Genomic DNA, 26373 nt, shown 5'->3' with positions numbered 1-26373 from the left:
CTTGGAACATGAAAACTGCCTTTCCATCAATCTAGTGCCCATTTACATTCACTTACAAAGCTTTCAGGCAGCCACATTAGTCACTCTTTGTCTCTGCTGGGAACATTAAAATCTTCAAAAACATCACCTTGAGCACAATTATGTCTCCGTTTCAGCAGAAGTAAAAGGGGACAAAGAGGAGAGGTTTGTCCGAGCTATGCCCAGGAGTTATATCCCCAATAAAATGGATATAATGGAAAGCTTTACGGTACACTCCAGCATCAAACGCTATTGTCTAATACTCGCCAGCGGGATGGGACAACTCTGTAATTAAAATCGCTAGCTGCGTGATAAAACAAAGGCATTTGCTGGGAGACAGCAGATCTAGCTAGATATAGATCTATCATTAGGCTAAAGAATTGTCCTTTGACTTCTGTGCTTTTATCTCGCTAATGCGGCAACATTTCCCCAGAAACGGCCTTTTACAACTCTTACAGAAAAAAAACAAAACCACAGCCACCGTCAAACACAATAGTTCAGAAAAGAGATGAATTAATGGCATTATAGCTTTTTGAGATTTTAAATGCTTTTTTTTTCATTTTTACAATTTATAAGTGTCTAATGACCAAAACTAACTTTTTTCATTGAATATCGCATGATATTCAGTGAAATATCATATGATATTCAATAAAAAATATAGGCAGATATATTGATTATATACAGATTCTTGTAGGCAGATTATATCATCTGCCTATAAGAAAGTATTGTTGTTGTATGAATTCATATCAAGTTTTTCACCCCTGAGCTGAACTCTGTTCATCTGTTTATGAGGTAAATTTTATGAAGTGGAGTTTTATGAAGCCAGAGTTAACATGAATAGATTGCAGATCTCTTCATCTTAACCAATTGATAACCCACGATCCTCAAGTATCACTGGATAATAACTGTGACCTGTGGCCTTGCTTTCAAAACAGCTTGGGAAGTTTTATACCCCTCAAGTGTAGTTTCGTAAAACCATCAAGATACGTTTGGTTTTTAGTCCCTCAGCCGAAGGTCTAACTCAAGCCTTCAGTCTCTAGACCACAAATCAAAGTCAAGTCTTGAGTATATAGACCACAAAGTGACAACTAAGAGATAATGTCCCATGCCTCGGACATCAAGTGCCACTCAGGTCTCGAGTCTTTAGCCCACAAGTGTCACAGTCTTGAGACTCTAAACCACAAGTCCAAGTCAAGTCTCAGGCAGTCTACCACCACACATCCCACACAATGTCTGGTGATAACGGCTCATTTCAGATGACCAAAATACTGAACTCTGTGATGTATGTTGAAAGGGGATGGCAGCAGCAGCATTTTACCTCTTCATTGCTATTCCAGGAGCTGATCTCTTAAATGCTCAGAGTGCAACAAGAGTCTGACCATCGCATTAGCGAACTCCTGATGGACTCGGGTAAAGACAGGCGTCACAGCTGTACGACCTGAACTCCCACTGCGTTTGTGTGTATATTTTAGCAGCATGCTATTCTCTCGGATAAGAAGCTTTCAAGTAAATTAATGAATACATTATGTATTAGTCGACATACTGTATCCAAGCGAGTGGTGCTGAGCAAGGCCAGCAGGACAATGAGAACCAAAGGGGCACCAAAGGGACACCTGACACATCAAATCATAGAAGTAGTGAGGGAATATAAGGTGACATTAGAGCATTTTTTCCCCTTATTTTTATACCTACAGGCACACAGACAGCACGCCTACATCCTTGTATAGACGCAGATTGATTTTCAGCAGTACACCCACACAACGCACATTTACACACGGAAACACACAGAAACTTCCCTTCCTTGTGTGCCTGTCCTGAGGGTGAAGAAGGCATTCGTATTCAGTGAATGATGTTTTCTTAGCCAGTGGCAGAAAGCAGTGGCCATTATGACCTTGTGATGAATTCAGGGCTCATTTCCTACGATCTCCTTTTATGTGCATGCATGTAGAATTAAATCCAAGAAGAAGAAAAAAAATAGAAAAGAGACGGTCCAGGTCAAAGCCAAGGCACTGAACACACATGGTCTGACTTTTAATTCTCCGAGCACAGTTACTGGGGGAAAGTTTCACTCCTACCCAGCGCCATTTATTCATTAGCCCCACAATCAGATCTCCTGTCCCAGACATGAGATGTTATAAATCAGTCAACGGCTGGACATTAAGAATTCATGCAATTCATAATGCATAAGACCCGTCACTTATTAATCACCTCTAAATGGGTTCTCTCCTCATTGGCTACACGCTCAGAGGCCGACTTTTGTTAGCATGACGTGCGGTCATTTTGAGATAGGGCCACGTCCAATCTGGACAGGGCAGGTTACGGAAAACAAGAATCCTACTGCGATCAGACCGGAGGAGAGAGTCTTTACCCTTAAAATGCAGGCGGTTTGATTGGAAGGAGCAGGAGAGAGGCTGCGGGTTGCTGCTGGAACAGTTGCTTTCTGCTGATTCTCCTGAGCAGCCAATCTAATTGGGAGTAATTAGGCCTTAAAGTGGTCTTGTCTTTTCCCAAACTTGGAACACGAGTCCCAGTGGAGGGTGGGTGATTTGGGGAAGGGGAGGCTGAGAGTATATACACACTAGTCGCTGGAACAGTGAAGGTTGTCTTCACCCAAATGCATAAAGAGTCTGGCACCTCTCCAACCGAGGCTAAAGCCATACAGCAGCACAGACACACAGCTGCAGCTGAGTCTAAACTGATGTTTGTTTTTGTTTTTTGGCTGGCTTGGGATGATAATCACACTTTGCAAAATGAACTGATATGTGACAGTAAAATTTAGTCTTGCTAAGGTTTGTGAATGAGTGCGAGCCAAGTGTCTCTCAGACGAGCGTTTGGCGTCCAGACAGGCCACCTCAACAAAACCAGCACACCTACAGTACGAGCCACTGTGGTGCATTTTGCATCTAAAGCAGAATTTATGCTCTGTTTAAACTGATTGTGGCTTGGTCAGCAACTCCAAGAGCCCTCCACCCCTCCATATTTTGACCTTTTCATTTTGGGACCAGGCCATGTGGAAGGACAGCGAACACACACACAGCTGATAGACGGCTGGGGAAAGACGACCAGCAGATGTAAAATGGACAGCGCCTTCATACACCTTGAGATTTTTCCACAATCCTTCTCATGATTGTTACATATATTTATTTCATCTGGATTTTTTCTTTCATACGCCGATAGAAAACAGAACTTAGTTGTGAAGTAAAGTGAAAATCTAAGAAGTGCAGTGAATCAAAGCCACACATCAAATGTCTCGATAAATTTCGCTGGATTATAAATTGTCCCAGAAGGTATTGTAATATACAATAATATTGTTGCTTTGACATCATTTTCAAGTAACATGATGGTAATGACATGAAGGTGTAAGAACACATTCTCAAGGATCAATAAAGTTCAATTTCTAACGAACATTTAAGACAAACTGGAAGACGTAATATTCAAAATGAATGACCAAAACAACCACGAAGAACCATCGCTTGCTTCAATGAAAATGTCTGTTCTATTGCCATATGTTTCCACCAGATTTACACGTATAGAATGCAAAACTCTTTTCTAAGTCCCCTTTACTTGTGGAGATATCTGCTTGAATAGTTCAAGACGAAGGAATATTTATTTTTGAGCTAAGGATTGTATTAGAGTCAACAAGAGAGACTTACGAGTGGTCGGCTTGTTGCAGTTGTGTCCGTGCCTAAAGTACTGGGGATTTTCCACCACAGGTATGCGAGTCATTCCTATGACGACCGCGTCAGGTCCCGCATCCAGAGTACACGGCGTGATGATCCCGTGATTGACGTGATGAAGAGGGCTGGCAGAGTCTTCCTCACCACTGATCACGGCTACGGGACCTGTAAGAGCGGAGAGAAACTCTTGACTTATTTTACACTTTAATGCCATCTTCACATGTCGGGTAACATAAGGTCGCATTATCTGAAGCCGTCGTAGAAATTTATTCAGATTTTTTTGTGCGTGTCAAAAGAAAAATATATTATTTTTAAGTGCCAAGTATGAAGTTGATAGAATCCATAGGTGAATCTTTACTGGCCTGAGGGCTCCGGTGAAAACTTGCAATCAAGAAAAGTTTGAGTGTTTTAATATATTTTGTATTAGAAATATATGTATTAACCTCATAAATAGTAAAAATGTCACAAAGAAGGAGGAATTAAATGGTGGAAGCAAACAATGACTATTATATTTAGGCAGCAAGAAAGACAAACTGAACTTTATTTAATAAAAAAAATATATACGTATGTATTTGCGTGTAATGCATTATCCTGGCAACAAAGGTGGGAGTTTAATGATAAAACATGATAAAAACATCCAGCGTTATCTAGAATTGATCTTATCTCGCCAGATAATCAACCATATTTCCCCTCCTTTTAAAATAACAATGAAAAAGCAAATTCCCTTTTATTTAGTTTCCACAGGACACATTTACATCAGACATTTCTGCTATTTTACCTTAAGAAACTTTTAAACCTGAATTGCACACCGACATGATAAATGACATCATGCATTGCAAATGCAGCCACATTTCCCATCAGGACCTTCTTGCCTCCACAACAACAGAAGCGGACGACCATGCCTCAGTTCACTGACTTGGGCTGACATCTCTGGATCAACCGACACCAATGAGCCAAAACATTACAAGCTAAAGGTCAAAAGGTGTCAGATATGTGAAATGGTGGATGACCTCTGAGCTGTGAAATGTGCAGAAGCAAATCTTATCTTCGGTTACTCTGAAACAAACAACTCAGATCTCTTACAGCTCAAAAAATAGGGCTGCAGTCCTTCATTAGAACCAGCTCCCTCGTCTTAATCACTCCATCTATCTTTTTCCTCCAAAACTGGAGATAAATCGCTCAAATCTTCGATGAAATCGCTCACAACGTCTGCTGCTTCTGTGTATTCAGCCTATTTACTCTTTGACTTACCCTCATTACATCATCACAAGATAAACCATGTGAGTGGTTTTATCGTGTCAGACACTAACAGAATGGCTTTAGCAGATTTTTGGATGAGAACTAAAGCTCTACCTGAACACATCAAACTTTAGCGCAAAAATATAAATGAACATGGACGATAATCGGCTCCCTGCTGCTCTTTTTCATGACCCAACGTTCATTTGACGTTGTGTCAGTAAACAGTTCACTTTACCCGCTTATCTCAGAAGTCCACTAAAAAAAAAATGTTATCATGTTTGAATGTGTGTGATGTAAGTTGGCTTACACAATTACAGATCTGTGGTCTAACTACCCATGTCAACTCTCCCCAGTTAATGCACACATTTTATTAATTTAGTGGGAAAAAAAAAAATCATGTAACTTGTCCTCGGCTTTACACGGATGTGTTATTTATAGCTGCAGAACACACGTATGTGCAGCAGAGTGTAGAATTTTTCTTTCTGATCATTTCCATGGCGACAACTCTAAAACTAACTGGTCCTACTAACGGGCTGCAGAAATAGCTTTTCCATCCAGACGACAAAATGAGTCTTCTGTGGTAACTATGTCCTGATGCTTTTGCAAATATGGAAGATAAAACCCAAAGTTAATAAAGAAACTAGTTGAAAACACCATCACCCACTGGCCAGTATAACAACTGGTTACCAAGGAGACTGGAAGCAGGCCAGAGAAGAGATGCTGTTGACCTTCAGTAACTTCGGCTTGATCCCTTACATCCAATGAAAGAACTACTTAGGAGTCCGATTAAAAGGTCTTATATTTTTCTTTACTTGTAAATTTCAGATTACAAATTATAAGCACATCAAAAGTAACAAAATAAACGGCATGTATAACCTTATCAACTTAATAGCGCTACAGGTATGAAAAAAGCGTGTTCATATTTGAAGTTGAATTCAAATATGACAATTTAAAATTTAGAACAATGATTAAATTTGTGGTACTGAACGTAGCTCTATTAGAACCAGAAACTTCCAAGGAATACTTGATCAAGCTGCTATTTAATTGTTACTTTCTTTAAAGAAAAATTTAAAATAAATAAATAAATAAAACGTTTCATATTGCAGACATCTTGTTATATACCACGACTAATTTTGAAGCATCTTCTAAGTCATTAATGATATCTTGTAATATTAAAAAAGCCTAAGTATTCTTTTATCAAAGTCAAATCTGTCTCATGACAGATGGCGACTAAAAGCATAAAAAAAAAGTTGCACTCCAACATTGACAGGGTTGGCTGATGTAGGCTGCCTGTCAGCCTTGCTAACACAATAGGAAAAAAGACAGACAGAAAAACACAAGTAATTTCTGAGTAATGTGAAAATACCGGAACTACGACAGCATACTGGAGCCACTGTAGATAGAAAAAACCCCACAACGCTCTTAAAACCTGCTGACTCCCTCGTCTGTGGAGGAGATGCATCAAGAACCACTGAAGTAAAAAACACAGAAACCTCAGCAGAAGATATGAGTAACTTAATTTTCCGCAAAATGTAAACAAAAATGGAGCGGCATCAGATTTTAGCGGTTGTAGGATTTCTTTTTTGTCTTTGGTGAAAAAAAGACCAGTTATCTCTCCTGCCAACATTAGACCCACATGTTTGTTTTGTTTGATTTTACCCAGAAAGCCCTGCGCTATGATCCGCTTCCTGCTCTTGGAGCCGTCTCTGCTCCGCTTACATCCACATATGCATTTAAACCGCACCAGAGTTCACTTCAACCCAACATAAACAGAGGTTCTTAGACGGAGTAGAGTTCGCTTTTTTGGTCCACGTCAAGAGTTTGATTGCACGTTCACACGTCCCCAAACAAACCGGACGTTCTAGACCAGGGGTGGGCACTCCCGGTCCTCGAGGGCCGGTGTCCTGCAACTCTTAGATGTCTCCCTGGTCCAACACACCTGAATCCAACAGCTGAATCTCCTCCTAAGTGCAGTCAAGTTCTCCAGAGTCCTGTTAACGACCTCATTATTTGACTCAGGTGTGTTGAAGTAGAGATGCATCTAAAAGTTGCAGGACACCGGCCCTCGAGGACCAGGAGTGCCCACCCCTGTTCTAGACAGACCAACTAGAGTTTGATTAAAGTGACTGGTGTTAATGGACCCTGAAGCTTCACACATGTTCACCGATATCAAGCAAGATTTTCTAACTTATCAATTTAATCAAAATGCAAAGAAAATTCCAGAAAAGGTTGCGAGTCACTTTCAGTCGGTGAGATACGGTCTACATTTCTATCGCCGTTGTTTCAAAGACTTCTCGCAGCTCCCACGTCTTCACAGACGAGTAAGAGAAAGAAGCGAGGAGGGGGCTTGGAAACAGCAAGTGGATATAAAGTCAACAACGGCAGATCTGGCGGAAAAGTGGCAGCGAATCTGTTTACCCACCGTGTTGAATCTTTTCCCTCACCTTGACAACACTGTAAATAGTAATCAAGAGCCCGTCATTTCAAATTATGGAACCACAGTGGCACAGTGAGTTGGTGAGTGATTAAGTAAGACGTGTGAGCAACAATTTATTCACAACATTTGCTGTCATTGCGGGGCTTTCATACCTCAGCGCTCTCTTTATTAGAGCGATGTGCACAGCAGAGCACAGGTTTTTCACCGGGTGACTACCTACCCAACCACTGGGGACTAAAGGCACACCGCGGCTCCAAATCTCAGCCGAAGCCTCGGGCCCGCCCACGCCGCCGCAGAGCTCACACACAAATATTACCACACGAGAAGTCGAAGAGCGATCTAGGAAAACATGTTGAGAGGGCCTCGAAAAAGATTACGCATTCAACAAATTAGAAAATACGTCTACGTTTGGCTTTATCATATGGCATCAGAAGAATGAAAACCACTTTGGAGCTAGATCGATAAGTCCTCAGGGAATCACTGGCTTCATTTCAAGCCCACCTCCTCAAAACTGCACAAGAATCTCTCACACGATTCCTTGCGAGGTGAATCTTAAAAAAAAAAAAAAGAAAAAAAAAAAGTGAAGGGCAAATTGGACTTCTAGAGTTGAGAACATCTTAAAAATTACATTTATGTTGCCTCGGTGATGGAAAAGCCCAGGAGCATCCTGGAGGAGTTTTATCATCTGAGAGGCTCCCTCTGCACAGAATGGATTTCCACACTGGACGTCTCGCCCCCTCCAGAAACGTCTATCGCAGAGCAAAGTTCCTCTCCATTACACTAACTTTGATTCTTTTGGCTGGAACAAGAAAATGTAATGAGCCAGAGTTCAACATTTTTCTGCCTCCTCCTTGTCTCATCTTCCCTGAAAATCTATCCAGTCAATAGATTCGGCCGTAGCATGACTTCAAATAAACCTGAGCCATTTATAACGGATGAGTCGCTGGCTGCAGCGTTCAAAATCTTTGGACTAAAAGTAGTATTCTTGGATATACATAATATATTTCTACAATCAATATTTTTAACCATAGATTTCATTGTTTGAACAAGAATTCAAACTCAAACAAAGAGTCCATTACTTTGGGACAAAAGGATCAGAATATCCAATCGACTTCAGTGGTTTAATAACCAATTTATGCAGCAACAATTGTGTTAATCATGATTTTTTTTTTCTTATTAATGTGAAAGGAAAAATGTTAGGTCTTTGTTACAGGAATGTTATACTCAACTCCCACTGTGTTCTTGAGTGACTAATACTGGTAAGTACAAGCGGAATCAGCAAGTGATTGTACAAGAGAAGACAACATATTCTCTGATTTCCAGAAAGAGAATATTACTATATTGTCTTTACATTCAAATATACAGAGAATATATATTTCTCTTTATATTTTCAAATAAAAAAACAGCTGTTTTGTACACACTACATTGCATTTTGAATGAAAAAATAAAACCAATAGGAGGTTTATTATTTGTTTTTCGAAGTAAGACGTGAAAAAAAAAATTTATAATCAGAGTGGAATATTCTTTGAACTCAGACTGAAGACTTGCAGTTACAATTGTTACGTTTTCCAGGGTGGAAAAGCACAAAGATAAGGAATATGTCTCTCTAAAGCTTACAAGCAATGCATGGACAGTGTGTATATACGGACATAATAAGCCTAATTAATGGTGAGTCATTAGCTACAGCAATTTATTGAACACTTAAAGGGGCAGTACGTATTTTCCAGCCACAGAGTGCCAATTTACAGCACAATAAAGTACATATGTCATGTTCAGTCATAAAAATGCTCTACATGTCAAAGGTGACTCAAACAAATCCCTTGAAATTGGGTCAATGTGTAACAAACTCCTCCTCTTTCTGAATCTACGTCTTGACACAACATTTCTCCTTTATTAACCCTTTAACAACGTTTTTACCAGAGAAGTAGCTCATATACTGAGCTCAGCAGTTCAACCAGGTGTTTGCTAATTGCTGCTGGCTAGTCTGAAGGAGCTGAGCTTCATCCTCAAAGGCGGTGTTCGGTCCCTCCAGCCATTTTGAACAATTCTGCGACAGGAAATTGAAGGATTTTTCAAACATGCATGAAAGAATCAAAGCAACACTCCAGATATGTTTTTGATGATGGAGTAGCATTATAACATGATTGGAAGCTCATAAAGTTTTAATTTAATTACAGTTATGTTTCAATAATCATTCCTATTTAGAATAGTATTTTTACATTTTTATCAGTTTTAAATCTTTTAAACATCTGTCTAATGTTTCTAATAATTTTTTTTGGGGTAATCACAAATTAATCGCTTAAAGTCTTTAAGTCGTTCTCTCTCTCTGGAACTCAAGCGATCACAAAGTATTTCCCACATGGTTTGGATTTTCGTGACATTCGTTGTGACTGCAAGGAGATTTTGGGAAGGATTGAAAAGTTCAGTAAAGGAAGACATTCCAGGTTAGAGACGCTCTGCGACCAGGAAGCATCCTGATCCATAGATGAGTAGGAAGAGTGCTTCCAGTTGCTGTTTAGTTTCTCAGAACCAGCTTGGGCCTGTCCTCCAGGTTCTGTCGGTTCCCTCTCATTAGACCAGGAACCTTGGCTCACAGAGTACCGTATTTTCCGCACTATAAGGCGCACCTAAAAACCTTCAATTTTCTCAAAAGCCGACAGTGCGCCTTATAATCCGGTGCGCCTTATATATGGACCAATATTGTGCCACAACAGGTCTCGCAACTACGGTAAGCAGCCGCCGACTTCATTTTCCCCCGTAGAAGAAGAAGCGCGCAGTGCATGCTGGGTTTTGTGTAAAGACCCCAAAATGGCTCCTATTAAGAGACACGTTTACGACGCAGAGTTTAAGCTCAAGGCAATCAGTGATGCAGTAGAAGACGGGAACAGAGCAGCAGCGAGAGAATTTAACATGAACCAATCAATGGTGCGGAAGTGGATATATATTGTGATTGTCCTAACGTTTGATTTACCGTAACAGTATCAGACTGTTTATTATGCGTTTATTGAATCGAGGAAAAGTTCCCTCCACTATATGTTATACCTTGCTGTTGTTAAAAGATAAACTGTGTCACGAAAATACCACGTCTCTGACTTTACCTCAGGAAAAATAATACAACAGCTGTTTATTCATTTTGGGAATGAACGGAGTTTTCAGAACGCTGGTTTGTAATCTATTAATAAAGTTTGACTGAAATATCTGACTATTTTGTTGACATTCCCTTTAGCGCAGTTCCATCTAATGGATGCATAACGTAACCCCAGCCTCTACTGTAGCGTCTATTCTATGCGCCTTATAATGCGGTGCGCCTTATATATGAAAAAAGTTTTAAAATTGGCCATTCATTGAAGGTGCGCCTTATAATGTGGAAAATACGGTAGCTGTCTGCCTTTGGTAGTTTACTCTGCCAAGGTTGTTGAATGTTTTCCAGTGGCTGGGTGTCTCAAGCTTAAATTTAAAAACTACCTTGTTATTTGTTTTAAAGACTGCAGAACATTACCAATAAAACAGTGGAAACGAATTTTAACCAAGCTGATCTAGGCTTGATTTGTCCAACAGGGGGCAACTTAAAGTCTTAATGAATCAGTGAACCAAACTGTAAAAATTCAAAGTTTATTTCTCAAAGTATGAGATATGTAGCCGATTTAAACCGTCTTAGAAAACCTGTCATGGTTCTTTTAGCGCTCTCGGTTGCCTCCGTCTCTTTATGTAATCCCAGTTTGACACTGAGATGATGAGTTCAGTGTTCTCAGGGAGCCACGCCATCTGTTGTGGGACCTCTCGCTGTTCTCGTTGCTCAGAAACTTTAGTGAGCCACTGCATTGACATTTGAAGCACAGACTCTTTAATTATGACAGAAACAACAATTCACTGCAGGGGAAAAAACAATATGTGTTGTGCAAATTTAGATACTGGTTTGTAGCAAGATCCCTCTGGAGACCACTTAAGTGTGTTATTTGAAAAATTGTTTGATATTATTATATCTAGCTTACGGTATTTGATTGGCCAGTCAAAGAAATAATAAACAACATCCTAGTTCTTTTCTGAACTTTGTCTCCAAACATCACGTATCTTTCTTTCTTACTGCTCTGAAGCTGCCGTTCTATTGACCGTATAATTGCGCAATTTAACATTTCGAAAATAAATTTCTGTAATGGAAACATCAAAAAACCTAATTTTTTTGATACAAAGTTTTAGCGATAGAAATGAACTTGGTTCATTTTGCAAAACTGCAATGGAAAGACCTTTTTTGTATCACCTGAGTCACATGATCAACAACCGGATGTAGTTGGAGGATCATGTTTTTTAATGGCTCATCGCATGAGCACTTATTCACATGTGATTTTAATTGTATTTCTTATTTAATGGAAAAACTGATAAAGTTTTGTGCACATTTCTACTGGAAATGCAGCTAATGTTGTTTTTTTCTGCAAAACAATCTTAATTCTATTACGGAAGGAAAAAAACTTTCTATGTTTATGGCAAACTGTTAAGATGTACACTGTCTAATTTAGGCAAAATGATTGGTCAGCAGTGTTGAGTAAGTTGCTTTTAAAAAGTACTTTTTCCAAAGAAGTAACTTAGTAACTGAGCTACTATATAGTAATAGTAATTACCAGGGAAAGTACCTATTGAGGTAATTGTTTAGATATGTAAAGGGATTCTGAGTTGCCTCTAACTAAAACTTTAAAATAGATGTTAAAATGTTTGTCATAAAACTGAATCGACAAAGGGACACTAAAAACAAATTACAGACAGGAAGTTGCACATAAATTACCTTCCACACAGATTCTGTTTTGATGTTTTGACTGCAGGGTAGACGTCTGAACATTTTATTTTTGACACTACGGCTAAAAGGTTGATCTCGTAATGGAGGCATCCTTTGCATTGCTGGTAAAGTATTTGAGTTTCACAAAAAACAAAGAGATTTTTGAGAGTTTTGTGCTGATGTTTAATGTGCTGCTCCCTGCTGTTTGACAGGCATCCGCGTCTAAAAATGAATGGGCTGCAGTTTGATTAAAAAACCGGCTCATCCAAATGTACTGTTTGACATTTCAAAATCTCGTATACACATGAAACACGCAGCCCCTGAATTATAGATGGTATTTGCGTTTTGATGTGTTGTGGGTGAGCGACGGGTCCTAACTTTATAACACTCCACAGTTAAAGGCTCCCTTCAGAGCATGCAATCCCATGCTGATGCATTCACAGACGGCTCCGATGCACGGGCATGAAAAATAAAAGCTGAAGAGAGGGAATCCACACCTCTCTGTAGCTGAAATTACAGCAGAGCAAAAAAAAGAGAGAAAAGTATCTGCCATTGTTTCACATAAGCCAGAAGTTATAGTTATCTGAGAAACGATGGCGGATAAGGCGAGATAAGCTCATCTGCTTTATCTTCGAAGATAACATTTTTTTTAAGTTGATAGATGTTTCGTAGCTTCCTCTAAGCTCTTGAAAAGATTAAAGCTAGAATACTCATTCATCTGCTATCACTTCTGCTGAAGCCCTCCAAGTATCAGTGTATAAAAGTCCCAATATTATTTTATAGCTCAGGCTAGAAAACTAAATGTTTCTAAAGCACATTTCTTCTCCATTTTTACAAAGAATTCAGAGTTTCGATCAGAAGTTTACATACACACATTGGGGGCATAGAAGATGAAAAAATAACGTTACAAAGGTAAATAATTGTCATTTTCAACCTACTTAGATTTTTCTATTACGTAAGGTCAAGCACTTATGATGTTCCCGTTGAATGTGTAATATGGTCTAACCAAAATTACATTAAATATTTTGCTTCTCTTGCACCACTTCTTCCTTCAGTGCTGCGAGAGATACCGCTTTGTTCACTTTATTAAACCCTATTGAAGTTTCTGCCGATTCTAAAATGTATTTCTGCAAATAGACTGAAGCCAGTGAGCGAAGCAGCAGGGGTGTTTGTCTGGAGCCACCTGATTGTTTGTGTCTCTGCTTCCACACGATTGAAAGCGAGCGGTGAAGGTGATTCTTAGGACAAGGGAAGAAAGGGGGGAAAAAAAAAAAAGGAGTCGTCAGAAGGCAGCGGGTGACTCTGCAGGGTTTTCCCTGCGGTGGGGGAATAAATTGCGCAGAGTGTGATTGCTTCCGTTCCACCTCCTTGTGGTAATTATCGCACAGATTCCTTTCAAAGGTAGTTAATTAGGACGGGAATTAACTTGAGGACATGTAAAATGAACAAGAGAACACAGGAAGGATAACCCACTGAGGCAAGGCCCCACTTTTGGTTAATGATGGATTTGAAACAAATTAAATCCGTTCGTGGGAAGGGTTGGAAACAGCCACATCAAGGCTATCGACACGATTGGGATGAAGGAAGAGCAAATGGCCGCCAGGAGATACATATTAACACTCAAAGGGAGCTCAGAGCCCTTTTCACAGAGAGACGTTTGCTGATCTGAGCTGAGATTATTCAGCAAGTTATTTTACTGATGTCAAGGTAAGCAGGAAACTATCACTTCACAAATAACATGGCCTAAATATTTTATTTTGTTTATGGAGAAGACATTCCGAGTCTGGAGCTTCTAACTGCGTCAAACGTGCTACATCGAGCGTAGCGTTAGCTTAGCGTACAGTTAGGCTATTGCTAATCAGAACATCTTCACATTACAGATACCCAGCAAAGCTTTAAGGATAACTTTCCCTGATGTGCTGAAGTAGTTACTCACTGCTCTCCAGACAAGAACGGTGAGAGTGTGACAGGCCGGCGGCAAACATATGCTAACCTGATTTAATGTGGTTTCACGGTAGCAGCTTTTGTAGAGTGATGCACCGATCAATTGTTGCTGAACTTTACATGGGTTTAAAAACTACAAATGTCACGTAAATTATGAATTTGCAGGGGAAACATGCACACTTTTGGAAGTTGTTTCCATATGAAAAGCACAAACGGTTGCCTTCCTGAGTCACCTCAGGAGAGAGGCTGGCCACGGCCTCAGAGATTTGTTGGAGAAATTAGTGACCAAAGATCCTCATGAGGACCAAGGAACACAATAATGAGTCTGAGATGAAGTTTTAATAAAGTTTAAAGCAGGACTAGGTTATGAAACAAAATCGCATGTTTTGGACATCAGGTGAAAACAGACAGTCTGGCATAAGTGCAAAGCTACCAAGACGGTGCTGTCCACTTGAGTTGATAAGATGCTAGCTCTGGAGGAGATGCAAAGATTCACAGCTCAGGTGGAAGATTCTGTCCACAGAACAACTATTATTCTTCCAGTCCATAAATCTGGACTTTTTTTTCTAGAAAAAATTACACTTTTTGGATGAAAGTCACAAGAAAGACTATATGCTGTTTTCCACAAGCAATGTAGAGAACACAACCAACATGTGAAAGAAGGAGCTCAAATCAGATAAGATTGATACTAATTAAAACTCTTTTTTTTATTTAGCAGGGACAGGCTATCTGGTTACAGTTGATGGAAGAATGGGTGGACCCAAACACAAGACCGTACTGGATAGGAGGAATTGTGTCGATGAAAGCATGACTGTGTTTTACGGCGGCTGAATCAAATCCAATTGACAATCTGTGGCAAGACGTGAAAACTAATGTTAAGACGTTTTCTATTGAACTTTGAGAAATTTTGCAAAGAAATCCGAGCAAAAGGTCTGGTGTTAGATTTTAATCGAGAAATCTTCAAAAGACTTTTTGCATTTCTCACCTTTTAAGGCCCATTTTTCAAACAAATACTGCGACTGATTCCAAAGCCAGGAAGAAGTTCTATTTTTAAGCTCGGGGTTAAGTTTAGGACTAAAGTCTGACTAGTGTAGGTTAGCTTTAGGTTTTAAGGTATGTGCTGGTAATGGTTAGGTTTAGGGTAAGGTTTAGTGTTAGAAATGAAAAATGAATGGAAGTCAATGCAATGAAAGTCCTTGTGAGGATAGAAAGATGTAATATATGTGTGTGTGGAGGACATGCGATCAACAGTTTTCCTATATCTATCAGCACAACTGTGTCTCCAATGAAACAAAGTCTCTCCTGCACATCTGACATAATATACGAGGCAACACTGGTGTACCAATTACAGTGTGTGTTGCTGCACATCTCTGCTCTTCATGTTCAACACGATGATAAACAAAAATCCTGACATTGTTATTCCCTCCTCAGCTCCCCCAACACCCTATCAGATTTTCTATCTCTGACAGCACATTACCCTCTGAGCTCCCCGAAGACAGACGAAGCAATTTTACACAAGTCTAAAAAGTGATGGAAAATTACATCATCCAGCAGCTGAGCTGTCCGCGCCGCGTTTCTTTGATTTATTACTACGAGCCAGTCCGGTTCTTTACCCCCCAAAAATGAAGACCTACACTTTATTAGACACAAATTGAAAACAACATATAGCAGTCAGAGTAAATATTCAAACAAATCATACAAATTCCCTCTCGGGTGAGGTTTCGTTTCTTTTTCTGTTTTCCCCTCACACCGTCATGCCTGTGCAATCGGTCGGAAGGGCCCAAATGAAAAGCTGGCGGAGGCATTGTTATTGAAACCAGCCCGCATGATAAACTCGGCGGCGAACGCGCGTACGGTACAAACATGTGCACGGCGGCGTCCCCGCGCCAGACGGCGGCGTTTCTTCTCACGGTGTTGGAATAAGAGGCGATTCCCCGGGCGTCAGGCGTCTGGCAGTTTGAATGTAAATCACAAAAAGGGCCTCATTCAGGCGCCGCAGTCCACAAAACCGTTTGGTGACAGTCCACATCAGTATACCGCGAGCGAAACCGCAGCATGCTAATGTGTCACATCAGCCTACAACCAACAAGTGCTTCCCAAGTGATGTGGGACTGCTTGGGAGGAAATTAATAGGCGCGGACTCCTGTAGCGTACGACTGCATCACGGCCAATGGGGAGGAAATCTGGATGGAGATTTTTTTATTTTTTGTTCTCTTTCTTTCTTTGACAGACATGCTACATATCAGCAAAAAGGAATCAGTTCAAAGGCTAGCGCTGAACCTGAATTAATCCCTATTTATAAATATTTATAGCTGCCTGGATCGCTAGACAGACAGCTACTTCATCGCGCTCCCGAGAGAAAAAATGTTTTCACAGTCTGCGCATGGAACATGCACAGTTCACTGCACACAGTCGCACACTGTAGATGTGTGTAACTGGATAGCTGACAAGGATGCTGAGGATCCAAGGACCCCGGTCACACCGTATTTTTGCTCAAGTGAAAAAGAGGAGCGGTATTATTTGCAGCAGAGTTCCTTCATTTTGTGGCCCCTGGTTAATGAGAGGACAGCCTGCGGCCACCGGAGCTGCCTTCTCTAGCTGCAGTGGCAACAACAAGACCACCAGTCCACACGGTGTTATGCATACAGGGGTTGTGGTGATAAGGCCATGTACCAACATTAAGAACATCTCTAGCTGAAGTTAGAATTACGGAAATAAATTTGCTTAATGGGAACGCGTCAATTTCGAAAAAGTTTTTGTGTTAGGATGAGGTTGGTTTTCAGCTGTATTACAACATTTGTGGATTTTGCAAAAGTGCAATGGAAACATTTCACAACACGAGTCATATGATCAACAACTGGATGAGATACTACTGGCAGAAAAGACAAAGAAGATAACAGGAAGTGGTAGGAGGATGTTTTTGATGAGTTATTGCAAGAACAAACTTATATCAGCAAAGTTTTGTGCACATTTGTAGTGGAAACACAGCTACTATTATCTTGATTTAGTGTTTTTAACAACAGTTTATTAACGGTTCTTATTCCGGATGGAAAAGGTTTCCAAAAACAGACCTTGCATTATTCCACCCACTCTGTTCAATATTAAAGAGCTTCCAGAAGCATAGGAGCCAATTTCAAGGTGTCAAATTACAAAGTCAAATTTATTTTAAGTCATGTTTGATTTATACAGATTTCTTTATGACTACAATTGTACTATAAAATGTCACGAGGTGCTTGGGAAACACATATTATTGTCCCTTTGAATATCTCCGCACACATTAGTTAGCTTAACCGTACGAACAGGGTCTTCTTTTCTTTTTTGTGTGTGCTAAAATTCAACTCAAAAGCAGAAACATTTTCAAAAAGATTATTTTACACTTCCATGAAGAATGAAGACTTTTCACTTTTTCCTCCCCCTACCATATTCTGTTGCATCACTGCTCTAACAAGCATATATGAGGGACAGAAACATGAAATGGGGCATTCAAATAATTCATTAAAAATTGGAACTGTACCATGTCAAAAGTGAGAGCTGAAAGTAAAAGATGTGATCACAGTTAATATGAACATTGCAGCATTTTCACAAAGTCTAAATTAGGACAGCAGCAGCAGCAGCAGCAGCAGCATCATTCTGGCTGGCGTTCCGGGTGAGTCATTCTCTCATCAAACACAAGGAGTTCTTCTTTTGTAGACAAAGGGTAAAGAAATGTGTTGAGGGAGAGGAATTATTTAAGGACAAACCTTAGAGAAAAGTCTTTGTAAATATGCTTGTTTGGAACTGAAAATCTTTGACACAGTGCTGAAAATCATTGCCTAAGAGCTGAATCAAAGGCTTCAGAGAGAGACGAGAGAGCGCTTTCTACCGCTGCTGGGAAAGTTCGAGACCAAGAGCATCACAAAGGATGGAGTTCAAAGACAAGACGGCAAAACAGGAACCTACCAACAACAATAACAAAAAGAAAAACTCAAAGGTTATACATATTTGTTAAGACATTCAAAATCTGCGTTGATGAAACCCACGTTTCAACGATGGCGACTGTCGGCACCACAGATGGCGAGCCTTCAACGGTGGGCTGGTCCGCGAAATTCATTGCCAAATGTAGAGGATGACTAACTTGCTGAAGTGTCAACAATAACGCATCAACAAGAACAATGTGCAAAAAAAAGAAAAGGAAAAAAAAGGCAAACACGAAGGAGGTCATGGACGTGGCAGTGATTAGTCGTGCTAAAAGCCCGACAATAGATGACAGAGTCGCTACTCGGAAAACAAAAGAGCAAACGAAAGGAGCAGAACACAAACGGGCCGATTGTCCTGTTTTCCATTGATCTCACTAGCAATAAATCAGATAATCCCCTTTACTATTGTCGAAAAGCCACCATTTTGAAAAGCCCTGCAAACTTTTGACAGCTAGTATGAAATAGTTTACGGGTTTTTTTAACAATCCTGTAACTTTTGCCTGTTCTCTCTGTCAAAGCTGAATGATTAGCATTTCTTAAAATGCCACATCGGTTATTGTTTTGTTTCTCATGTCTTATATTGCCGTTTTCCATATTTATACTAGATAAAGCAAAATTTTCATTGGCAAATTAAGTTTTTTTTTTTAAATCTTTGAGTGGGTATACTTGCAATAATATGCCATCATTATTGAAAGTGGTATAAAAATGACAATATTATTGTTTATCGCAATAATTTCTTGGCCAATTTATTGCACATTTAAATTTGTTGTTGTGCCAGGCCTAGACCTCACAATCAAGTTAAATAGGATTTATTACAACAAAAAACAAATATATAATGATTAATTCTCACCATTAAGATCTGACGATTCTGTTTCCACAGCTGAAGCAAAATGACTTATGCTGATCTTTTAAAATGCTGCATCTGACTGTGCTCTGTACAGAGAGGATATCAAATGCCTGGGACACTTTAAAGGAAAGCTGTGAAAATTTGGTTGAGTTCAAGAGATCAGAGCATTTCTGACATTGAGATTTATTCCCCGATTTCCCCGAGATTTATTGCTGTGCAACATGTTTAACTGCATCTTCTGTAGCATTAAACAAAGACTTTAAAAAGCCACTGCTGAGCTGGTCTGGCTCACTAGTCACCAACTTCACAAAGTAATGTTTGAACACTATTGTTTTTGAATGATTTTATTTCTAACATTCTTTAGAGATCCTTTGTTTAGTGTGAATCACAGGTGTGTTACTTTATATTTTGATACGAAGTAAATACAGGATCAGTATCGCCAATACCGGTACAGATATAAAAACTTAAATCTTCCTGTATTGTATCAAAGTTTCTGACCTTTCGTTGTTTTCATGGGTTTTTCTTTGAGTTAACTTGTCAAAACCCAGGAACGTAGTTTTGACAAAGTCTACAAAATTATTTAACATATTAACAGAAATAGAAAAATAGAGCAATCCACTTTTTGCAAAAAAAAAAAAAAAAAAAAAAAATTCCAGTGCAAGAATGTTTTTGGAATAAATCAAAACAAAATCTTAATTGAGACAGAGCCGAGTAACTACAATACAAAAATCATAAAACTTCAAGATGGAATCTGAAGCTAAAGAATCAATATATGATATGGTATCAATATCATTGACATTTTGGACTGATCTGCCCATATCCAGTTAGTATTAATTACCCTGTTCAGCTTTAATCAGTCTCAGTATTTTATATTTTGAACTAGAAATGAAATGTATCCAAAGGTCCTGAAAAATCAACAGTTCATACTTCACCATTGAAGTATGAACTGTTAACAATAAGCCAGTTGTGCTTTTATAAAGTTTCAATTTTCTGTCAGTTTCCTTTTACTACCAAATACTCAACATGTTTGCACTGAAACAAATTTAAAAGCTTCTTGATTGCTGTTCAAAATCAGTGCCATCTTTTTTAGCCAGCTATTTGTCCACCTTGTTCCTGGGAGGCTTACTGGGGAAACGATTATGGGTCTTACTCCCAGTGCCCACCGGAAGTAGCAGTAATTTGTAGGGGTTTTTTTGCTAATCTATATTCATGATAGAAGTTACATCTCTCTTTACGATAATTGTACAATATTTAGTAAAACTTGTTTACAGACACGCCGTCTGTTATCAGAGAGCTGCTCAGTACAGAGGATCGCAATTATGAGTTTAATCACAGGGAGCGACAGGAAACAGCGTTAAGTTTCATAACGGGAGTTAGCGGCGCTGCTAGCAGCTCGTTCCTCTGAAGAACCGACAGTAATGAAGACGAGAAAAGCAGCGAGGTCAGTTTTGAGCTGCCGTTCTGCGCCCAGTGATGGCATAGTTACTTTAAAAAAAATAACTTTAGTCGGATTACTGATTACTCCTTGAAAAAGTAACTTAGATTACTGATTACTTGATATGGAAAGTAACTAAGTTACATTAAAAGTAACTTTTTTAGTTACTTTCAGCAGCTGCTAACAACAACGCTGTGAAAAGTACATTGATCTTTGCCAAAACTTCAATGCAAACTGTTTTATGATGATTACATCAACAATGTGTCTCCACTTATAAGGTTGAACTGAAGAGGAGATTGTTTAATGGTCACAACAGTACAAAAAAAACTTTAGTAATTTGTGCGTGTTTTGTGTGGTCCACTGTTGTCTGGAAAACTATAAATAGGATTTTAGACTCCTCCTGCCCCCCAGCCCCAGCCTCCAGGTTGTGCGTTACGGCCCTGCGTTTGGCGCTTTGAAAAAGAAAACGCTCAAAGTAGAGAGAGAGAGAAAAAAAACTGTCTTTGATGTTAATTCAACAAGTTATTTTTTGTGTATTGTTCCAAGAGGGAAATGAAGACCACAATGCTAAAATAAATAGGGCTAAAATAAATAAGGAAAGTGATCCACAGAGGGTATAACATTAAATTAATGGTGTTGTTAACTATGTTTTCTGAACTTAAAAGCCTCCGGGTTTAATTTCTCCAGCATTTATTCAGGCTTAGTAGCACACAAAACACACACTTGATTAAATCCTTGCCCTACTGTGTGATATCAATCCATCACCTGTCAACATCTTCTTTTTCCTTCAGCCCCCCCTCCCTTCTTTCCACCCGGTTTTGTTTTCTTGGCACAGTTTTCCCAGATTGCTTCCTGTTCGCTCAGCGTCCCGTTGTCAGGCGCCTCAACGTGCAGCAAAAGCTCAGCAGCAGCCCCTACTAGCACTGATTAAGGCATTAAATACCTCCAGAATGACAGCAACAGCAATTTATCAAAACTTAACTTCCTCTATCAGCATGTTTTACTGAAACAACTGCTGCTTCATCATAACTTAAGTGCTGTTTTTAGACTCACATCATTTATTTCATCTCTGTCTCTCTCTCGGTGTCCCTGCCTCTTTTGCTTCCTCTTTCTTGTTTTTAGCCCCAGGGGTCTTGAATCTTGTCTCAGTAGTTTCTCAACCTCCCTCCACTGGAGGGTTTACAACCAAACAGCTAGATATGCAAGAAAGGGGAGGCAGGAGAGCATTCGTGTTTATGCGCCTGTCTGTCAAATTACACCTCTAACCATGACGGGAGCGCGAATCAACCTTCATGCTACGCTCCCTAATGCGCGCCTTACCCGCGTGCAGACCGTTTCTTTTATTTTGAAATTAGCAGGTGGAGCAGAAGGGTTTGTTTAATAAACAGCCTGGACGTACTCTGCTTTCACCTTGTCATTTATGCAGGATAAATAGATAGATACAGAAAGTATCGGTTTTGATGCTTTAATGAAATGTTTAGCGTTACCTTTTTAAAATGAAATTGTCTATAGAACGGCATCTGGAGACCGTGCCACTCGAAGCCTGGCTATTTTATTGTATATAAAATGTAGTTTAAAAAATAAAAATGTCACTGCTGACAAAAAATGTAGGCAGAATGGCTGTTTGCAGTGTGCTGTGCCTGAGCAGTGCCTAATAGAAAGTTGGGTGAAAGGAAAAAGTGTGGAAGGCAAAAAACTAAAAGCAAGAAAGTTATGGGTTGGGTGATCTGTTCGCTTCAAGTTATTACCAGCTTAGACTTCCAATAGTTTAGCTTATCCTTGGCAAAAGAGAAAAAAATTAAACAAGTTGTTACATATACATTAATGCCTGAAGGTGTTTCATGAGCATCTACAGAAACAGATGAACCAAGACAAAACGTTCTCCACGTCCTCACAATAAAAGTCTTCAGAAAAATGTAATGCACTCTGAATAAAAAAAAATTATTTGCTATTTTTTGTTTTATCTTTTCCAATCGAGTCGACAAATGTAAGGAAAAAAGTATGAAGACACTTTAGTAACAGGAAATAAACAAAAAGCTTTTTAATCCGTTCGAAATTGTCCCAGTAAAATGGAAGCTGGCGAAACACTCCAGCAGTCTTTCCACAGCATTAGGTGACTAGAGTGAGGCCGTCTCTAACTAATAACTATGAACCGAACAAATTAGAGTGTCGAGCTTTGGCAAAAATATCCGGTTCCTTCATTAGAGAGGTGTTGGTATCACTTCATCACAGTACGGTGACTTAGTGCTTCATTGTTCACCGAGGCAAGGGTTGTTCTTTTCTTGTGATTTTTCTGCTTATGATTTTCATCAACTTTTCTCCTGAAAAGCTTGAGTGGCTTACTAATGGAACCGAGGTGTGATATTTCAGACAAACTTTTTACTTATTTATAATCTTCTTTCTTCATTTTTCACTCAACTTCCATTCATCTTTTTTATTTAGACTCAACTGTTTCTGTGGTTTCTTTGTTTGACATCACCTTTTGCCATCTACAAAGACTGATGGCGCCACTCATTCATGTGGAGGAAATGACATAGGGTTCTTCTTTCACTAATATTTTGCATGTTATTTTTACCCAGCGGCGACCCCTACTGTGCAACATCACAGCTGCAAAGGCCTGCTAACTTACAATATCTGGTATCTCTTTCCAGTAGTTTGACCACCATTCATTATTACTGAATGTTACATCTACAACTAAAATAGATTTTAGCTGCCAACATCAAAAAGATGATGATATAAAACACTAATATGTTGAAAGTGGCAGAATTATTTGTTTATGTCGAACATGATAGCATTATAAAACACATGAACGAGGAATGCAAAAGAATGCAATTTTTTTTGTACCATAATAATCTTAACAAGCTCGAAAAGGAGCAGGAAGAAGTAAAAATATTCATGAACTCCTATCCCATAAACTCAATATTTTAAGATGGGTCCTCATTACCCAAAAACAACAAATAAGCAACACATACCCCAACACACTCATGTGCCTCAGTTTACATAAACACATTAGTGCCAACTCTCACCCATATTTCTATATCTTGTGAAAATAACCTCCTTATATTTCCTTTTAAACTGTATTAAATTTTGACTGTTTTAACTCCTCATTTAACTTGTTCCATAATTTTAAACCATGAATTGAAATACAAAGTATGATGTAAAATCAACTTTTTTGAGCTCTACATCATGTTCTAATGTTATTCCCTCATCAGAAACATACCTTTAGTTTTGTTTTGATTCTTTCATGCATGTTTGAGAAATCCTTTCATCTCCCTTGGCAACCGTTCAGCTGTGGAGAATGCTCGGTGGGACCGAGTGCCGCCTTCGGGTTCAAAGCTCTTCCGCTGAGCTTCAGTTTCTAAGCTTACAGAGCATTCCGCCGCACTCAGCTCCTTCAGACTAGCCAGAAGCGATTAGCAAACACCTGTTGCTGAGCTCATAATACAAGCTACTTCTCAGTGCAACTCTGGTAAAAGCGTTGTTAAAGGATTAATAGAGGAGCCATGTTGTGACGACTTCCTGAAGGTGGAGTTTCAGAAAGAGCAGGAGTTTTTAAAGAGACTGGGGCCCAATTTTAAGGCACTAAATTACAAAGCCAAATTCCTTTTAAGTCATATTTGGCATATACAGCACTTTTATAACAACTGAAGGAGCACAGTTACTTGATTGTGCTATAAAATAGCAATATGTGGCTGGAAAACACATAACACTGCTCCTTTAAAATGTACATCATCCAATACTGGAAATGTAAAAATACCTGCAGTACTGAACCTGGCGTCCTGCGCAGTCATGTAGGACAGTGATAGGTGACTTCCATCTTCTTCATACCAGCACAAGGGCACCACTCTAACATGATGTATTTATACACTGGCAGTTCCCCCCCCCCTCTGTGTGCAGCTAATATGATCTACTGTGGACAGGTCCCCTCAGTCTTGAATGTGCAGCTGACTGGATAAATACATCAAAGGGTGCATGGCGATGCGAGTGTCAGTTTATACAGAGAATCATTTCTGCTCGTTTCACCTACGTGTCCAAGCGTCACGTATTCGCAGCGGCTGACGTGCACTGCGCCCTGCGCCCTGCTTCCCGCCGTGGCGAGGTGCTACAGTGGGTGAAAAAGCAGGCTCTTTAATATTTTGGTCAGACTCCCAGCAGACTGATGGCTTACAGGGGCAGCCAGGCGGGGCCCACAGCCAAGGTTAGCAGTAACATCAATCTCCCTTCATTTGAACCTGAACACTGTAGTGCCGCACTCAGAAAAAGGACGCCTCTACTCCACAATTCCCTTCAGTTCGGGTTAGAGGTCCGCATCACATAATGCCTCAAATATATCACTGAGCTGGCAAATTCCCAACATGCTCATTTTTTTTGTGTTTTTTTTTCCTGTGGCTTTTTGCAACGTCTTTTTGATGCTGATCATTTTGTGAAACCAGAGAGGTACTGCCTGCGTTACAAGCTGCAGCCTGCAAGTCATGCTAAGCATTTAAAGGGACAGTGTTCTCTGTTTTCCAGCCTGATTTCCAGTATTGGATGACATACATTTTTAAAGGAGCAGTATTATGTGGTTTCCAGCCACAAATTGCTGTTTTAAAGCACAATCAAATAACTATGTTACTTTCAGTTGTTATAAAAATGTTATACATATCAAATATGATTTAAGCTAAATTTGGCGTCTGCCTCTTTAAGAAACTCTTGCACCGACACTCCTCCTTTGGGAAGTCTTCAATTAACTATTAACCTTTTAACAATGTTTTTACCATTGTTTCACTGAGAAGTAGCTCATCTAATGAGCTCAGCAAACAGATAATCAATTATACAACCATACGTCTTTGAAAAGCAGAAGTGGAGCCTCCTGCACAACCAACAAAAATACAGCAAGTGGATTCTGAATGTTAAGTCAACAACAAAACAAGCAGCCATTGTACAGCGCATACAGTGGTAAAACCAGCTGACCAAATGTGCTGAAGCTCAGCTTGGGTTGCTAGGCAACAGACTGGTTGTCACTGGGGTTGTTAAGAGAGGGAAAGTGCCTGCTGATTTGTGGCGTTACATGCGGAAGGTTTTTGAAACAGCTCATTTTCCAGACACCAAAAAAACCCACATGTATTGCCAAAAAGACGACTGGGTGTTTTTTAAAAATTATTTTTAGCAGCAGTAGAAACCCAAATGGAAACACCAAAATGTGCAAAATGTGAAGTTTTGCATAATATATCATCACAGTCCGTGGTGATTTTGGGAGCATTTGTTGGCTGACAGGACTGGGAACTAATGTATTACTAGGGATATCTGGGATCGTTTTATGTTTTTGGGGGGCTCAACTTAACCGAGTCAAAAGGTTCAAAGGCTGAATATTCTTTGAAGTTCCCCATCTTGAAAGAGGGTTAAAACGTTTTAGTCTACACCTGCTCCTGGTGATCTGACAGGAGAGAAATACTTCTGCATTTCCACAAGAAAGGAAAGTGGGATACAATTTCTTTAAGAAAAGAGGTGGACAGCGGTAAGCTAGCACACGCAGTTTGAGCTAACATTAGCATTTGTTGCCTCAAAGTGAAAGAAGCACATTAGAACCTCCTTTTAACAACGCAGATTAATTACTGAGATAAACCCACCAGCATCAAAGCTATCATCTTATCTCATTTGATACTAAGATGTTGTGGAAAGCATTTCCACTTTGTATAGCTCTTCCCAATAATTAGCTAGCTAGCATTTATATTCTGGATAATCTCACTATTCTGAAGTCGCCACTGTCATAATTTCTTCTAAAAATAAAAAATAAAAAACACAATGCATCTGGTCTCAGAAACTGGAATGCTAATACCAAATGTTCCTTAATTTACAGAAGGTTAAACCTGGTCAAATGAGCCAAAGTGAATATTCCAACATTAAAGTCATGATAAATGATGAATAAGGCAGCGTCTAAATATTATATGACCTACTGTTGTTGCATTTGAGTCATATTTAATGCCTCATAAATTATTTGTGTGATAATTATTACTTAGTTGCTTAAATTCAACACATCAAGCAGCAAAATGTCTACGGAAATGATGTACAT

General features: G+C 39.5%; 1 protein-coding gene across 3 annotated transcripts in view; it reads right to left on the bottom strand.

Moving 5' to 3' along the window:
* Positions 1-26373, bottom strand: part of ntrk3 (neurotrophic receptor tyrosine kinase 3) — a 290241-nt gene that overhangs the window by 54654 nt on the left and 209214 nt on the right. For all 3 annotated transcript variants that reach the window (XM_005808525.3, XM_005808523.2, XM_023332654.1), the window contains one exon: positions 3672-3860. In XM_005808525.3, coding sequence (XP_005808582.2) covers positions 3672-3860 — 189 coding nt within the window. The remainder of the gene's footprint in view (positions 1-3671; positions 3861-26373) is intronic.

Source organism: Xiphophorus maculatus, chromosome 4, assembly GCF_002775205.1.
Source record: "Xiphophorus maculatus strain JP 163 A chromosome 4, X_maculatus-5.0-male, whole genome shotgun sequence".
Classification (NCBI taxonomy): Eukaryota; Metazoa; Chordata; class Actinopteri; order Cyprinodontiformes; family Poeciliidae; genus Xiphophorus; species Xiphophorus maculatus.
Note: the sequence above shows the minus strand (reverse complement) of the source record. Positions and strands in the feature narration are given on the sequence as shown.